Genomic DNA, 18,616 nt, shown 5'->3' with positions numbered 1-18,616 from the left:
CATCCATCCGTTTGTTTAATAAGCCAAACACGGAAACAAAAGTAGCACATTTTCTTGTTAAGCACTATAAGGATTTCCTAAAAACAGGTTTCATTTTCAACATGTTTAATAGTCACAAAACATTTTCCAAATAAATGATTTATTCAGCTTAAATATATAATAAATTTTGGGGGAAATTTTCACTAATATGATAAAATTTAGTTTTGTCCTTAAAATTTAATCATTTTTATTGCAATCTTACTCAAAATATTCCACATATTTTTCTTTCTTAAATACAGGATTTCACAAGGCCTTTTTTGGATAATATAAGAACATTGTGAACACCAATTATCTTATTATGCATTGTTAGCAGACCACTAGTAATCTCTATTTTTAATCCATTCTGAGCCAGAAATGTACATAAGCAAAGCATGTTAGAAACGTGTGTAAAATAAGAGCAAATTAATTGTGACTTAGAGTATTTGGGGTGGGTCTTAAAACTTTAGATGATCTAGCTGAATTTCTTAACTCAAGCATAGAGTCCTCCTTAAATGATTACCATTATGACATATATTTTAGCTATTCACACTTATTTTTGGCTTATTTCCTGGTCCTCTACTGTGTTTCAGATAGCTATGCTTGTTATATAAATTGTGTTATTAAATTAAGTAACCTTGAAAAACTTACCTGAAAACAGCTTTTCAATTCACTCCCCTTATTTTCTTCTTCAATCAAATTTTCCAAATCTGAATTTGTATCACTATTGTCAGTAGAGCTGATTAAAGTAAGTTCAGCTTCTTCCATGATACCACGTCCTGATATTGTCTCCTAAACAGCAATGTAATAAAGAAGGTAGCTCTTATAAATCATTTTTCAAAGCAAAAGAAAAAAACACACATGGAAGTTGCAATGGAAAAGGTATGTTTAGAGGAGAAAAACAAACAAAATCATGCCCAATAAAAACCAATTAAAAAACTCCATTAAAAATCGTAACTGTTGGAGTTGCACTAATTCTTCGGAAATAATGTCAATATTTAAAAAAAAAACAAACAGGTCAAAAAGTAATTTGGCAATTTACTGAGTAACAATCTCCTACTAATTTTACTGCCTATTAGAAAACACTTTCTTAAAAGGACTACAAGATTTATCTTGATTTGGCATGTGCACCAGAAAGGAATGCTTTTCTGGATAATGAAAGTTGTCTGAAGCTCACATTATCATATCAAAGTGTATACTACAGTGACAATGAATAGCTGAGGGAATGAAGGAAAGTGACACCATTTAGGAAAAGAATTTAATAGGGTATTTTTGGCAGGAGAATTTTCAGAAATACAGTGGAACGCATAAGTTAAGAATAAAGTATACAGCTAAATTACATGTAGTGGAGAACCTCTCTTCTCTATCTCCTACTGAATGCAGATAGTAAGAAGTGACTGACAAAAGTATGTCAAGTCAGAAGTGAAACTATGCAAGAAAAACTCATCAGGTTTCCAAAAGAGCAACATTCTTCAGTATTTACAATTCACAATCTCATCAGTGAGAGTGCTCCCTTCTCATTAGTGAAATTCATCATTCATTAAAGCCTTCAGAAAATGATCATTGTGGGTGGCCAATCCTTAGGTTCTGAAAGTCTTGAAAGAAATGAACATACACTCACACCTTGGTCCACACACAGAAACTTTCTATTTTAGTAAAATCCACAGGCCTTGAACAAAAGCTTTTATAAGCAGTCACTTCCACCTCATATAAAGGCTATCAAAGTGAAACTCTGGTTACAGCCACTTGCTCTGACTCCTTAAGCCCAGTTCTATGATACAGAAAGATAAGAAAATATGGGTTGGAATTCATTCTCTGTTGTTAATCACCTCTGTAAACTGAGGACCTCTAAAACTGCCTATGTAACTACAGGCTCAGCTTCCTTATTTGTAAAATGACAATAAAAATACATATATTACTTAATTATAGTAATGTTGTTGAAAGGATCAAATAAAGTAATACATGGAAAGTACTGTATAACTTCAAAGTATTACATAAATGCCAAATGTTACTCTGAATATATTTTGAAGTCCACACCTATGATTTCATCTACATAATGAACTGCCATTACTGATAAAGAAAGGCAACTCCTTTGTAATTGGTATTTTAGACATGTGCCTGAAGTACTCACTGAGAGGTGAATTCACTATAATCATAAAACTTTCATATGCTCAAGAAAGAAAAGTTTCTGTCTGAGATTTGGTGACACCACCTGGAGTCTTCCTGGCAAAAAAGCTGGGATGGTTTGCCACTTTCTTCCAACTCATTTTAAAGACAAGGAAACTGAGGCAAATCGGGTAATGTGCCCAGGGTCACATAGTAAAGGTCTAAGTTCTCCTTATTCCAAGTCTGGCACTCTATCCTCTTTGCCACCTACCTGCCTCAGAATCCTATTAACAAATATCAAAGAATAAACAAGGAGGATGTTTCTTCACACCCTGAAGTATCATTGCTTTAACACCAAGAACAAGGCCATCCTTATTGAAAAAAATCAACAAGATATTAAAGCTCAAATGGAACTTGTGTCAAATTTACCTATGGGAAATATTTAATAAAATAAAAATATAATAAATATATTGTTAATTTGTAGTTTCATAAGGCTTAGTGGTCCATTTCTAACATAGGCTGACATCATTGATCAAATCCATGATGAAAATGCCTTTAATTCTAGATATTTGGGAATACAAGGCAAAATGGCTCACTTGGTTCAAAAGAGCTTCTTCTGGTTCTAAAATGCTGGGCTGAGTAGGTGTAGGCACCAAGTTCTAAATCAGTGTGGTAAGCCCCTAGAAAATAGCTATGAAATTACTTTGATTGACCTTTTATAATCCTAAAAAAAATTGGCAGTTACCAAAGTGTAAAGACTGAAAACACTGAAATGGAGGAAAATGACCAGTCTCAAATCATGGCCAATGAGTAGAAAATAATCGTAGTAAAATTTGTCATCAGGAGGTTACAGTTCATTACCACAGATTTTGTTTCTCAACAATTAAAAAAATATATTGACAAATGTTAACATATAATCTCCCTCAAAAAAAAAAAAAAGTCAACGAAGGCATAATCAAAAGTAAAGACTAGAATTTCAATAGGGTTGATGTCTCAGACGTAAAATATTTTGTTCCTTGGGATTGGTAATCATTACTTTTTGTGTGAAGACAAATTTACAATCAGATTCATGAAACAAAAGTCAGGATTTATTTACCTCACTTACCCAAACTGGCACAGAGCTCTGTATTGAACAGGATCTGAGACTTATTAAGAATGATGATGGCAATTGCTGAGGTGTGTTTCGAAAGATCTCCACACTTTCTTCACTTGTTATGGATCCACTTGATCTTTCTAAACATGTCTCTGGATCTCTGACCACACACCTACTATCTGTTTCACTTGGAGCACCTGTAATAACTTCTGTTTGACTCCCTTTCATTTCATCAAAACCCAAATCTTCCTTTCTAGATTCCATTTGGTCTTTTGTTGAACTCTTGCTTGAAGAAGAATCATAAGGTGTGCTGTGTGGCACCCTCATTCTATCAAACAAATGTGGATCGTCAGAGGAACTGAAAGTTGGGCTCTGTAGAACTGTCCTTAGACAGACATCAGCATTTCTCTTCTGTACTGGTAACTCCTCATACTGCTTTCCGAGAGAAAATTTCTCCTTTTTAAAGTTCTGTGAAGGTCCTTCAGTAGAATAGCTACTGTCACTTAAGACAGATTCAGGTAGAAGTGGTTGAAATAATTCTTCAGATAATGCTTTAAAAAAATTTTTTTTTAAAAATCAGTTAATCACATATATTTGATGTCTGGAAATAGACCAAAATGATACAACTTAAATAAACAAGTATATATAGCAAGCAATTCTCAGTGCTTATGTAATTTTCTTATCATTTAATAATAATGTTCATATATAAGCTATATAAAAACGAGCTTTCTTAATATTGAACAAAAGGCTAAATTTTAGAATTTAGACAGGAACAATATTTAATTTTTATTACCTTAAATTAACTCTTCTCATCTGAAGAAACTATATCATACAATAATATGAATCCATTAGCTACCATGAGCTTTCTCAACAAAAATTAATGTTAACAAATATCATTAACAGGTTAACTTTTAAGAATTCTTTTGAAAAAATATTCTTTGTGCTTTTATTACAGATATCAACACAAATCTAATCATAAATTATCCAAAGGATACCTATTCTTAAAATTACTGTGAATCTATGGGAACAATTTCCAGATGACAAGGAAAGGAAATATAGAGACAATGCAGAAAAATAATTTATAGAACAAATCAGTCAAAGTCTAATTCTTTGTAGAGATCCTTCTATGCTTGTGATATTTCATTTATCCTCAGAATAACCAAGAAATCTTATGAATTAGCTTTTTATTGAGGTTTACTTAATTGTCTAGGTCATACATACCTACAATAGTTTTTTCTTTAGGCAAATCTTCAGTTTGGGAGGAATCAGGAGCCACATTCATTCTATTCATAGCCGAATGCAAGTTTACACCAAGAGAGGAATGAAGACTGGTGGTCCCCATAGCTGTGGTAGAGTTTGTACTTTCATGAGATCCAACTGTATCTTGGCTTGCAGGGGTTGAAGGATATGTGGTCTGATAGAAACACACATAAGTTTAAAAAGATTAACACAGCCAATGTAATCATTCCTAAGATGTTTTCACATTGATATCATGCTGAAAAATACTATGTTACTTTAATAGCGATTCAAACACAATTCCAACTTAAAGATCATTCTATGAAAAGGTCTTTTTTTCAAGATTCTACAATGGGTTTAGGTAATGGATGAGTGGTTTACAGTTTTTACAAAGTGCTTGAAAGTTTTTAAAATTTCTCTTCTCAATTTTTATTTGCCTGTATTCTTATAGATAAAATTCCATTACAATAACAACAATAATTGATTTTTAAAAGTTCTATTAATACATAATGTCAAATACCTTGCTCAGGTCTTGAGAAAGTCCAGACTGAGAAATAGATGATGAAAAATCTAAGTCAAGTCTAGGTTCCAGAGCATGAAAGAGCTGATGATATAAATGTGGAAAAGTCTGTTCTAATTCTGTAAAGTCAGGAAGAAGTATTAGAATTTTGGAAAAAAGAAAAACTAATTTTGAACTACTTTATAGAAACTAAGTAAATAAATACTGTGAACAAGATTATGTTATTGCACTTTGGGGCAATTCAAGTAAAAAAGTAAAGTTTTGTTTCTTCTCCTCCCTCTTTAATATTATCAACAAAGTGATTTGATATAAGGGCAGACCTTCACTATCTGAAGTACTTAAGACTGGAAAAAACGCTTAAATCACCAAAGACCATGAAAGAGTCTGATGTACATACCCCAAACCTAAAGATAACTAGAGAAGCCTTCATTTTATGTGAGTTTTGCTTACAAAAAGCTTATTTAAGAATCAATTATAATGGGACAGCTAGTTGTTGTAGTGGATAGAGCACCAGCCCTGAAGTCAGAAAGACCTGAATTCAAATCTGGCCTTAACACTTAACACATTTAACACTTCCTGGCTGTGTAAACCTGGGCAAGTCACTTAATCCCAAGTGCCTCAGGGGAAAAAAAAGAATAAATTATAATGCTAATAATAATGAAGAAAGGAAAAGATGTAAAGAAAGAAGAAAAGTAGAATTTATCTTTTCTTCTCTCAATTATACCCTCCAGCCCCAGGTTACTTTTTTCACTAAATCCTCAATTCACCATTCAAGTTCCATGTAACATAGTCAGAGAATACTGTCATCTTTTATGTATGCTTTTCAGATGCTTACAGCTATACCACACAGGAAAACTGATGTCCACAAAGCAAAATGTTTAAGACTAAGCCATTATAGTAAGAACTAGCAGTGAGCCAGGAAACACTTGAGGTGAGAATATGTGATAGCCACAAGAGAAAAGAACAGAGATAATAATGTAATGCCAAAGGTCACTTTTAATGGGGTGACCAGTTCCTCCATTTGTCCTATTTTGTAATTCTACCTTAAGGTTATGACCGACCCCTCTTAATGGTTGAGATAAAGGTGTTATAGACATTCCTTAATGTCATTAGAATATCAGTAACCTCCATCTATGAGGTTATCCCTACCTAAGTCTCTGCATTATGTCATTGTTCTTGTTATTCCATAAAAGGCTTGCTGTCCAGATACTGGGGCTAGACTCTTTGAGATGATAGTCTCGTCTAGCCCTGGGATTCATTGGACCCAGTATTTCTCTCCATTTAATAAACTAATGAATTGGTCTCTAATCTCTGTCCTGCTCAGTTTCTTTTGGCATTAAAATAAGAGCTGAGAAAAATCAGAGAGAAATATAAAAGAAAAATGAGAGTCTGAGACCTACATGAATGAAGTGGAAGAGAATGAAAAATAAAAATAGTGAACAGAATTAGAAAAGAGATGATTACAACTTCAACTTCAGAAATGAGAAGAGAATTTTTTGGTATTTTCTTTCCTGTCCTTTAGACTTAAGAGTTTCTGAAATGACTAAGATTTAAGGGAAATTATATAAATACTTGAAGGTATGAGATACTGAAACTTGTATATAAGTTCAGAGGATATTCCACTACTTGAGTCTCTTCTTTGTATTGCATTTTTTTTTAATTAAGTGCTTTTGCCACTGGATTTTACATCTTTTGTATGGTCAAGTAAGAGTGAATTTGCAAAAGGCTTTTTGTTTAGGAAAGTAATATAATGTTTTATTACTAAAAATAAGCAGTCAGTTTGGGGATAGCAAAGGAGCACTTAAATATAAAATACAAAAGTTTGGCATCTGAAAAAACTCATTGCAATAATTTAGAAGCATAAGTTATTTTTATGCTGAAAACTGTTTTTTTCCAGGTGTCTCTTTTGTAATTTTTGCCTATTTATCTATGACCTGCTGGAAAGTAGGATTTCAATTGTATCTAAAAGTTTGTTTAGAAGATAGTGAAAGTGTAGATAGGGGTCTGGCAAAGTGCTGAAATACAAAACTGACTGTGGTTACTCTTGCAGAAAAAGCCCTTGTCACTATTCAACAACAGTCTAGTATATAATTAGTACTGGCTTACAAACATGAAAGAGAAAAAACTGTCTCTGAGAAGCACACAATTTACAAAAAAGGAAAATTTACATGAAATAACCACCAAACATCAAAAAAAAAAAAAAAAAAATTAATTGTATACCCTCAAATGCAAAATTGTACAATAATAATGTAGAAAATGTAAATATCACTGAAGGCTTCATGGAAGTGTGATCTGAAATGTTCACTAATATAAAGGATTCATAGTGGCAAGGATTTAGAATAAGGTCATTATAAAGAAGGGAAGGAACAGAGCAAACAAAAGGAAGGGGTATGCACAGAGAGAGAACTGGCCTAACTGGAATAGAAAGGTTGTGTTAGGAAATATTAAGATAAAATGGGAGGATTAATAAAAACTTTTGAAAGACAGACTAAGAATGGTGACATTTAACTGACAAGTTTTGTTTTTTTTAAGGCAAATGAATTTAAGGGATTTGCCCAGGGTCATACAGCTAGAAAGTGTTAAGTGTCTAAGGCTGGATTTGAACTCAGGTTCTCCTGACTCTAAGGTGAGTGCTTTCCATACTGTGCCATCTAGCTGTCCCTAAGTGACAGATTCTTAAAAAGGTAATAAGGTAGCAACACATACAAAATAAGCTTGTTGAAAATGATATCATTCAAGAAACAGATATCCATGCTAGCATTTTCATTTATTTGGGTACACACTAATGCATCATTACCTGAATTTGCAAGGTTTAAATGAGACTTTTCATTACTTAAAAAGCTCCCACTAGACACTGTTAATGAAGATAACTGGTCATCTTGTAACTCTTGCACATGGGATTGAGAACCAAAGTCATTACTGGACCATGGTATGGATGGCAAAATCTAAAAAAAAAAAAAAAAAAAAAAAGGCAAAACAAAAGAACAAAAAAATCACACAGCTGTCCATTATCATGAAGAAATCACTGATACTAGTAATATCAATTCTGAGCTCAGTTCAAGTGTAGAAACCTTCACAATTAAAAGGTCAGCAGAAAAGGTTTTCATCACTGCACAGAATTGAGTAAACTTACACACACACACACACACACACACACACACAGACTCTCTCACTAAGTCTCAAATTCTCACTTGTTCCCCTTTACCTACATTCTCACTCACATGCACCCCCCCCCCATTTTTCTCACAAACTATTTTAACTTCTATTTGCTTCTCAGAAATACATACAGATCATGCACCACAAAGATCAGAAGGTCTTATGATGCTCATATTTGGCTATTTTTCATCACTGATCTACCTGAATGAGAGTAGATCTCAGAAGACACCGTATTCATAGTTTGCTTTTAAAAAAATAATTTTGTTAAGTTTAAATTGCATACAACACACACACACACATACACACACACACACACACCACAAAGAAAAGGGTATCTCTCCAAAAGCTACACTATATTCTTATTACTAACCTTTTTTGGCTTGAAAGTTGAGCCAGGATATATAGGCACTTTCTGCTCCAAATCAGCAGCATAACTGAGTAACTCATGATTCTCCATTACAACATTCTTGGTCTGGCCTGAATACCAAAATTAAATGTGGAATTTTAAATTAGAATTTAATTCCATTTCAACATAATTAAAAAAAAAAAAATTAGGTGAGTCCCAAATATTAGGCAGAATGTGAATACAAATGGCCTCACTTTAAGGTTAGCTCTTTATTATTGCCATGTTGTCTCTGAGTACAAAAAAAAAAAAAAAAAAGAATTATTGGCAATGAATTTATAATCTAAAAAGATAACTAATCATGAAAATAAACGATTCTATTTGAAACAGAACAATGGCAAAACTAGATAAGATATTACAAAGAAATTTAAGGAGAAAGATATTACTTTCAACAAACACTTTCTGGAGGTGGCAGCTAAGTAGGTACACAATAAATCTTTACTGTCTGACTGAATGCAGGATAAGATGAGAACATTTTCAATGTTTAGAAGTGATAACTCTATGCACACATTTATAACTTAATGAACAGTCACAGTCATTGAGCAACCATTTCACTTGAACCCTTCCCCTCTTCCCTCAGCACAATATGCTTGCAAATACAATTTTTAAGAAGGAGGGTAGTAATATGCAACAAGGTGGGAAAAATGACATGTCAAATCAGGCAGAAATAACTGGTTAAGGAGTTAATATTTTATCCTACAGATAAGAGTCACTGACAGGGACTGTTTTTCCTTTCCTTTCTTAGGTTTGTAGAATTTAAGGACTAAAAAATGACTAGTAAGTTCAATTCACTCATTTCATAGATGCAAAAAGATTTGTATGAGGTTGTTACAGAATTACTTGGCATAGAAGTACCTAGAATTCAGGTCTCCTGATTCTAAGACCCATTCATTTTCCTATATGCCACAGCATATATACCCTCCACTCATGCAGATCAAAATTTGAAATATACAGTCTTACAATATTGCCTCAGACCAACATCCCCCCTCTGCAAGGAATCGGTAGATAATTTCAAGACTCTGGATGGGAGGGGAATGCCATCTTTGTTTTTTCAGCTTCTATCTGAAATTTAGCACTTTCTTCAATTATTTAAATTACTATATTAAAGAACGGGTCTATAGGCTTCACCAGATGGACAGAGTCCATGACACAAAATAAGCTAAAAAGTAAGTTTGCTTGGCATAGTAGAGAGATTCACTCCTGAATCAGGAAGAACTGGTTCATGTCCTGCTGTCAAACACATAACAGGTTTTGTGAACAAACCTTTTGGTCATAACTAATTAACAGGTATTTATTAAATACCTACTAGGTGCTAGGAGATGTGATAGATGCTAGGGATAGCAATACAATAGACTTCAAATCAGGTAGAATAAGAGGCCTCATTTATCAGATGGAATCTATCAAAATAACACCAAATAAGTTAGTCTTCTAAAATTATTAATACTCTCTAGGAAGCAATAAAAATATACTACTGTTGAAAGGGAGGGGAAATAGAACTGAAATAGTAGGGAATACGAAATAAGAATAAGGAAAAGGGATAAGGAATAAGTTACTTGAAAAATGAAAGAAGCAGAAAACTGGAAATAATGAAGTAGCCTACCCAAAGTTTCTACTACAATTTATTGACACTATTTCTTCCTAATCCGTTAAGATATATGCATTAAACCCATAATATGTGGACAGATCATTAAGAGATATATTAATAAAGATAAGCATTAATCCCTACCCTCCGAAATGTGTCTGTTTGGTAAATAAGACTAGCCCACATAATGTAATGCATCAACATTACAGTCCAGTGTCAATTGTATAGTTTTAAAATAACTACTTAGAGAAAAGATAGATTATTGAAATACAACTGTATTTGTTGTGAAGTTAGAACTTTAGCTGAGCCTTGAAGGATAACAAGTCGATTAATCAACTTATTCATCTCTTACCTGAATGATACATACCATCATTACTACTTCTATGAATTGGCTTTGCAGTCTGCAGGCTAGCAGCCTGATTACTCTCTTGTGATCCATCCCCCAAACTCAGGTATTGGCTTACTGATATTCTGACAGGATCTCTATCTTGAACAATAGTTTCTTCATAGTTGTTAGAATCCAAATCATTTGAAAGTAATTTGGAAGAAATCTGCCTATAACATTCTCTCTTCTCTGAAATTAAAAATGACTAAATCAATACACATATACATATAGATCAATTGATCTATACAGCACAATATGAAGGTGAGGAGGCTAGATAAAAATTTCTGTGAAAACAACAACAAAACTTGGTACATCTAATATGAATCAGCAATGAGACATGAAGGGTTGTTCAGAGAAGTATAAAATTAATAGTGAACAAAGTCTCATGGTATTCTGTCCTATTCGGATCACATCTTCAGTTTTGTGTTCAGTTCAAGGCACCACATTTAATAAAGGAATTGATCAATTCTATATCCCAGAAAAAGGACTGTAGCACACACAGTGAAAAGAAAAACATTATGCTATACAAGAGTCAGCTGAAAGAACTGAGGATATTTAGTCTGGAGAACAGATAAATAAGAAGAGACATGACAGTCTTTTTTAAGGATCTGAAGGGCTGTCATATGGCTCTGACATCAACTATGTTCTACTTGATTCAGGGAACACAATTAGAAGTGATGAGTGGAATCTCCAAAGAGCAATCAATGTCTTAACTTACTATAAAGATTTCAGACAATTAGAGAGAATAAATATAATGACCTACAAATATAATGACCTACCTCAGGAGGGAGCAGATTCCCTAACAACAAAAAATTTCCTTATATACTTGTAAAGATTGCTAAAAACTAAAGTATCTTAGTTTATAGGCATAGAAGATCTCTAAGGTTTTGACTTAAACTATTGTAGTTCAATTTTCACTATATTTATGCTGCATCTATATTCAGTGTTTCCAAGTTGCTATAATGAATTTCAATTAAAAACAAGACTTGTTAAGCACTTATTATGTAGAAGTCACTGTATTATGAACACAGACAATAACAAAACTGTTCTTGACCTCAAGACCTTTACATTCTGTTGGGGGAAACAACATGCAATATAATACAGAGAAAGTACAAAATAAGTAAAAAATAATTTTGGAAATGAGGGCATGGGGTAATCATGAAAAGGTTTCATAATTGGCATATGATCTCAATTTAGAAGGATTCAAAGAAGTAGGGTGAGGAGAGAATACATTTCAGCTATAGTAGGTCAGGACAATGGCACAGGAGATAGAAGACAATGCTGTTAAGTGAGGAACACCAAGAAAGTCAGATTAGGCTATGGGATGTGAAAATGAGGATAAATCAAAATGAAACTGGAAAGACAGATTGGGAGCAGGTTGTAAAGGGCTTTAAATGTCAAACAGAGGAGTTTTTATTTGGTCCTATAAGCAAGAGGGACTTATAGGAGTTTACTGAGTAGCAGGATAATAAAACTTAGATAAAGGTACAAAGGCTCAGTCTTAAGGGGAGTAATATTTAATAAGGCTAAAAAAGTAGATGGGAACTAGATTTTGATAGGTTTTGAGGGCTAAACTGTATGGATGCTAGACTAGTCACTGAAATTTAACTTAGAGATAACTGAGAAACACTAAAGATTTCTGCACAGAGAATGACGTGGTCAGGCCTTTTAGAAATATTACATGAAAAGTCTATGGAAGATAAATTACAAAGAAGAAGAATGACAAGAGTGGAAAAACAATAGAAAATTAAGTGGCTATTATATTAATTGAAGGCAGGTAGTGGTACAGGGATGGAATGCCAGGTTTGAATTCAGGAAGTTTCATGTTTCCTGAGCTCAAATATAGCCTCAGACACTTATCAGCTGTGTGACTTTGGACAAATGATTTAACCCTGTTTGCCTCAGTTTCCCATTTTGTAAAATGAGCTAGAGAAGGAAATGGCAAACCATTTCAGTATCTTGACCAAGAAAACCCAAATTGGGTCATGAAGAGTAAGACAAAACAGAAAATGACTGAACAAGAACAACTGGATGAGGGGTAATAAAGACATTACTATATAAGAAAAAAAAAAGGGAATGTATGAGAACAATGAAAGAATATGGGAGAGACAAGGGCAAATCAAAGATAAAGCTGCAAATTTAGATGACTAAAAGAATGGTATATCCTCAAGAGAAATACATAAATTTAATGAAAGATGACTAAACAGCAGGAAAGATAATTGTAATGTTAATTTTAACTGTTCATATGCAAAACAAACTACATATTTTTAAATAGCAAATTTACTGTAGCCCAAATTCCTATGTGTAAACAGTGTAACTGATTTTATTTTTTCATCATCTTACTTTAAACTAATCTGTTGTTTGCTGGAAGAAAGAAGAAAAAGGGATAGAATACAAAACCTACAATTCAACAACTGTGATAAATAAATATGCCTGGAAATATTTAAACTTCTTATATGGTAATACATTTTATCAAAATTTTAAAATTTGATATGTGGATGCTTCCTTACCTCTAGTAGAAGCTCTACCACTTTTTGGTGATTCCACTTCTTGAATAACACTAAGTTCATGTTGATTTAAATCTAGTCCTGATCTGATTTTTGCTACAGGTGGTTTTGAAAGTCTCTGTCTTAGGTCTCTGTTTTGTGGCTGACCTGTCAAATCAAAATATCATACACATCTAAACCTTAAACAGCAACTATTATCTATATGCTATAATTCTTCTACCCAATTAATATAAGAAGCTATCATAATTGAGACAAAATCTGTAAAATAAAAACAACAAACCATTTTCCTTACCAATATGCTCATCTGCATTGATGTTTTCTAAAAGCAATTCTCTATCATCACATTTGCTTTTCTCTGTATGATTAAGTCCTTCCTGATGATTTCTGTCTACCTCTTGTGACAGAAATAATTGTGTGAATTGCCCTGGCTTTATTTCTTTCACATTTTGGGGTGTGGACTTATTTGCCTTAAAAAACAAACAAACAAACAAACAAACAAAAAAAAAAAACAGGAGAAGAAATCATTTGAATGAACTTGAGTTTTTTTTTCCCCTTTCTGTTTTCCAGTCCCTTCCTTGCTTCCCCTATTAAAAACAAAATAAAACAAAACACACACCCCTCTCCCATCCCACCCCCGTCCCCAAAACCTCCACATCTGAGAAGATTAAAGACCCTGGAGACCATATTTCATGAGACTTGCACTCCAACTCCTTCTTCTCACCAATGGAAAAACCCAAAAGCTTCTATCAGAGAAGAACTGGGAGCACCTGGGAGGAGATGACTTTTGAGGGCAATATTCCAGACCCTTTGCTTCTCTCACAAGGAAACTCTAATGCAGCCATTGGAGAAAGAACTCTCAGGAGTGGTCTGTGAAGAATCATCCCAAGATGCCAACATTCCAACTAACAAACACTGTAATTGGAACTTTAGAACCAGTTGATTCTTCAAGTTATTCTACTGACTAACATTTCTACTCCTATACCACTTAAAGGTCTATAACACCTACTTCTTAATATACCACTTCTCTGGTCCTCATTGCTTGTTTTTTAATTAAATATTTTATTGATGTTTTAAAAATGACTGCCAAAATTTCACAATGACCTCCTCCTGTTACAAGGTATACTTAAGTAAAATAAACACAATGATTGCATCTCATAATATATGCCTATGCTACAACTACAGCCTATGTCATTTTTAGATGATGTACCAACAAATTTTGGGGTTTTGTTTTGTTAACTATTTGTTTTCTCTTTTGTTTTATTAGACTGTTTAATTCATTCATATTTAAGGTTATGATTATGTTCATTACCTGTTTTGATTTTTATCTACTTCCTCTTCAAAACCAACTAGTTGTTCCTATAATTTTTATTACACTGCTTTGATATATATAGTTCATTCCCATTACTTCCTCCCTCTTTGTTCCCATTTGCCTAACTCATTCAAAATGCCTTAGGCAAATTAAAATTTTAATTTTTTCTTTTAATCTGTAATTCCTTTTTGTTTTTTTTTAATTTAATCCTTCTCTTTCTTTATCTAGCTAGGTCTGGAGTTAAAAATCCTTGCCATAATAGAAAGCTTTGAATACCAGCACTGATTTTATACTTTGACAAATGATGCTGGAAAAGACATTGGAGGTTTTGGAGGGAAGATATGATATGATCAAAGAGGTACAGCAGCAGCAATATAAAGAATATATCGGGATACTACCACTGGATAAATAAGAATGTTTTATTTTTGTCCAATTCCACATTCATGAAAGAAATCACAATCTGTTGTTAGTCCACTCTACCACCACCTTGCAAGCTCAAATGCTGTTTTTCATTCTCTCCATGGCTTTCAATCCCCAGTATCTTCAGTTCTTTCCCAGGACATCACCCTCAAACTAGCTTTGCTCCCCTTCTTTCTCTATCTTGACTTCTTAGTACATCAGTTCAACTTGACATTGTTATGGTCTGTGAATATTACTTCTACCATCCTCTGCTGTGATTCCTACACATATGCTACTGAATAAAGCTGGACAAAAATCACACAACCTGATTTTTGTCTTATCTATCCATGGATTGTGGGAAGAAGCCAGCTTGAAGCCAATTAAGGTTTGCTCTAAAGAAAAATCTTCCTGACAATAAGAGAAGTTCAAAAATGGAATGACCTGCCTCAAGAGAGGGTAGGTTCCCCTTTCTTAAAGATCTCCAAGGAAAAGCTAGATAAGCACTTGTTGCCTATGGTATAGTAGGAATTCCTTTAGTATGTGGGTTAGAGTAAACAGTTACAAGAGTGATGAAACCCCAAGTCCAAGTGATTAATGAAGCAATAAACCTGCCAAATAAAGGGTATAAAGAGAAAAAGGTCAAAGCAAGATCATTCACTGTCTGACATGACCAGAAGGGAGGAGATGAAGGATTATATTGCAATGCTCCTGCATTCTTAGCACATACCACAGAATCCTACACATAACAAATTTTTAATAACTATTTATGGACTGATGTGGAAAAGCAGAAGAGCAGAGAGGGAAGCTTAGGAACTTCATGTTGTTCATAGTAAAGTAGGTAGTAATCCTCCCTCCCTAATCATCTTTCTTTGTATCCGCAGCAGTTAGCCAATATCTGGCAAGTGCTAAGTGTTAGGAAATGCCTGCTGAATTGATGCCTGCTGAATTGAACAGGTTGGAGACAAAAGCATATGCTGATAGTGAGACAGGAAAGGAAGAAAATCGGGAGCTTGAAGAGGGAGAAATCTGAACAGCAATAGAGAACCAATTTAAAAAGTTTCATGATTTCTTTCACCAGCATTTGTCATTTTGGGAGAAAGAAGAAAAATAGCAGTTGGTGAGAGACTGAGGACAGGACTGAGGATTGTCAGTGCAGAAGGAAAAAGGGAAGGTGGAAGGTAAAACAGAGGGGAGGGATTCATCAGGAGAATGAACTGCTGAAATGTTTGATTGCTTGATGTAGATGAAAACTTAACTCATAGGAATTAAGTAAACCAAAAAACTGTAAAGTTAGATTTTCAGAAGGGTTATCAATCAGTGAAAATACTTAAATCTTAAAAGCTGATGACATGGAAAGAGACTGAAAGGAAGACTGTAAGCTAGAAAAGAAAGCAACATTTTGAATTATTACATGCTTAGTTTTGTATTGTATACATTTTGTATATATTTACATACAATATTATATACAACACACATGTATGTATGTATGTATATATATATATATATATGTTATATACATATATGTATTTTGTGTTATAATTATTTGGGAATTTTTTTTTTTTTTTTTGGTCTATCCTATACCAGAAACTACCTGAGGGAAGGAACCACTTTCTATTCATCTTATATCTTTTGGGGGACTGTTTAGTAAGGTGTTCCATATATGACAGTTGCTTAATAAAAGTTTCTTAATAAATGGTCTGTGACTTTATCATCAATGAAACTGCTCTATACTCAGAAAATCAAAAATTTCACTCAATGTAAGAAGTATTTGGAAACTTTTTGAAAAAAGGCTAATATTACTTAAGTTATTACTTTATACACTTTGATGTATCCATGATCTTATTAATATCCCTTTAATTGTTCAAGATGAAAGCTTATCCATGCTTTTTCATCCTTGGAAAAAAATCTTTTCATCATGCCTTCCCATGAATTCTCCAAGGGAGATTCATTCTATGTCCTGAAAGCCTTCTTTTATGTCATGGGATTACAAATTTAAAGCTAAAAGGTCATATTAGAGATCATCTAGTCCAACTCCTTTTTTTCACATCACAGATACCAATGTATCATCCTGGCTACTTCCTTGCTCTCATTAAATGACTAGTCGTAGGCTTTTAAAATTATTAACAATAGCTGCCTCTTAATAGTGTTTTAAAGTTTACAAAAAGCTTTAAATTCAACAGCTCATCTAATTATTTCTTTTCTGATTATATACTTCCTAACTGATATCTTTTAAAAATGTTACTTCTCATGAACCTTATTGGTAACATGCTACAGCCCACATCCAGCTTTCATATAATAGACATACATTTTGTATGCAGTATTCATACACAGAGGTGGGGGTTTTTTTGGAAGAGATTGTGATGTTCCATCACTTGTGGCTAAATTATTTAAATAAATCTCACTTTCAACAAGTTCAACAACTTCAGTAGTTTAGCTTGATAATTTTTTTTTATATTAGATATAAAACTGCAAGGAAAATAGAAAATTTACCGATTTTTGAGATAGTTATCATACATTTCAGTGATGTATTAGATATAAAGAGTGCACATTCTGAGTTATAGCTAATCTTTTTCTTCTCCAATGCTAATATTCTCTGAATTTTTTTTGACTAATATGCATTTTTGGCTACTGAAGTAGTCAAGGATATATATAAAAAAATCTTTTAGGATATTTTTGTCCTCATTCAGTTGGAAATCTGTCTTCCTATAGCTTCCATTCAGCAAGTTCTAACTTGGGTATTATTCTATAAGGCCAAGCAGAACCCATTTAATTCTCTTCCATATGCCACAATCACAGAATATGAGATTTGAAAGAAATTGACAATTAACTAGTCAATGCTATTTATGAAATAAATCTCCACAATAATATATCTGATGAATATCAAATCCAAGTGTGATATACTAAAGGTTCCTAGTTTAGCCCTCTGAACACAAAGAGAACAAAATACTACCTTTTCTTCACATAATATTCCTTGCTATCAAGATTCAGAGTCACATTGCTAGTAAGTGCCAGCAATCAGATTTCAATGAGACTTGACTCCAGCACTCTAACCACTATACTACCTAGCTGCCTGTGAACACAGTACAAAGACTGCCAGCTCCTCGTTTTTGGAAGTTATGCCTTGCTTGAGGCAGCCCAAAACTTCATTGCCATTTTTTGGCTGCTTTTTCATAATGCTGACTGTAGTCCATTAAACCTCCAGGACCTATGCTGTCTATTCATATATTTCCCTATCTTATAATTGTGAAGATTTTTTTGCACCCAAATGTAAGACTTGACTTGCTTCTAAATCTCTATTGATTTCTACTTTATTTAACTTAGCCCAATGCTATTAACTTATCAAATGTTTGAATTCAGGGATCATGCTACAACTTAATTGTTTTCTCCAAGCTAAACATCCACTTTCATTTCAACTAGGCCAAACAGGCATAGCATCGTTTTAAGTCACCTTACTGTAGTGGTCATCCTCCTCTGAAATCTCTTGGGAATCAAAAAATTTCCGTTTTCGAGAAGACCTGAGGGATCTTAATTGTCCAACCCATAAATGACTAAGAATTCTTTTTACAGCAAATCTGACAAGTGGTCATTTACTTGCTTTCCAAGGTAGTCCATTCCACTTATGCGTAGCTCTGAATATGATTTTTCCCTGACAGCCAAGCCTACATCTTTCTTTTAGAAACTTATATTCATCACTGTTCCAAATTCTGCCCTTTGGGTGGAATCAGGTAGAACATGTCTAACCCTTTTTCTAAATGTCCTTGAAAGCAGCTCTCATGTTTACCCAAATATTCTCTCTATACTCAACTCTAGTTCCTTCATTTGATGCTTAACATCTTCCTGAGTTCAAATTTATCCTCAATCACTTACTCTGTGTGATCTTGGGCAAGTTACTTAACCTTTTTGTC

The 18,616-nt window shown here is 33.5% G+C and overlaps 1 protein-coding gene and 2 non-coding genes across 11 annotated transcripts in view; all 3 read right to left on the bottom strand.

Moving 5' to 3' along the window:
- Window positions 1-18,616, bottom strand: part of CEP295 (centrosomal protein 295) — a 99,588-nt gene that overhangs the window by 46,128 nt on the left and 34,844 nt on the right. For 5 of the 9 annotated variants that reach the window (XM_031960996.1, XM_031960998.1, XM_031960995.1 and 2 more), the window contains exons 18-26: window positions 13,296-13,470; window positions 13,007-13,150; window positions 10,464-10,685; window positions 8,497-8,603; window positions 7,768-7,915; window positions 4,971-5,089; window positions 4,436-4,628; window positions 3,218-3,765; window positions 667-807 (exon numbers count right to left, since the gene is read on the bottom strand). In XM_031960996.1, the coding sequence (XP_031816856.1) occupies window positions 667-807; window positions 3,218-3,765; window positions 4,436-4,628; window positions 4,971-5,089; window positions 7,768-7,915; window positions 8,497-8,603; window positions 10,464-10,685; window positions 13,007-13,150; window positions 13,296-13,470 (1,797 nt within the window). The remainder of the gene's footprint in view (window positions 1-666; window positions 808-3,217; window positions 3,766-4,435; window positions 4,629-4,970; window positions 5,090-7,767; window positions 7,916-8,496; window positions 8,604-10,463; window positions 10,686-13,006; window positions 13,151-13,295; window positions 13,471-18,616) is intronic. The other 4 variants (XM_031960999.1, XM_031961000.1, XM_031961001.1 and 1 more) reach the window with 4 other exon arrangements.
- LOC111719800 lies at window positions 8,018-8,085 on the bottom strand. The gene has a single exon (XR_002769770.1). It is a non-coding gene; the product is annotated as a small nucleolar RNA U2-30 (small nucleolar RNA).
- LOC111719801 lies at window positions 8,242-8,324 on the bottom strand. The gene has a single exon (XR_002769771.1). It is a non-coding gene; the product is annotated as a small nucleolar RNA U2-19 (small nucleolar RNA).

Source organism: Sarcophilus harrisii, chromosome 3 (genome assembly GCF_902635505.1).
Source record: "Sarcophilus harrisii chromosome 3, mSarHar1.11, whole genome shotgun sequence".
NCBI lineage: Eukaryota > Metazoa > Chordata > Mammalia > Dasyuromorphia > Dasyuridae > Sarcophilus > Sarcophilus harrisii.
This window is presented reverse-complemented; position numbering and strand designations above follow the sequence as displayed.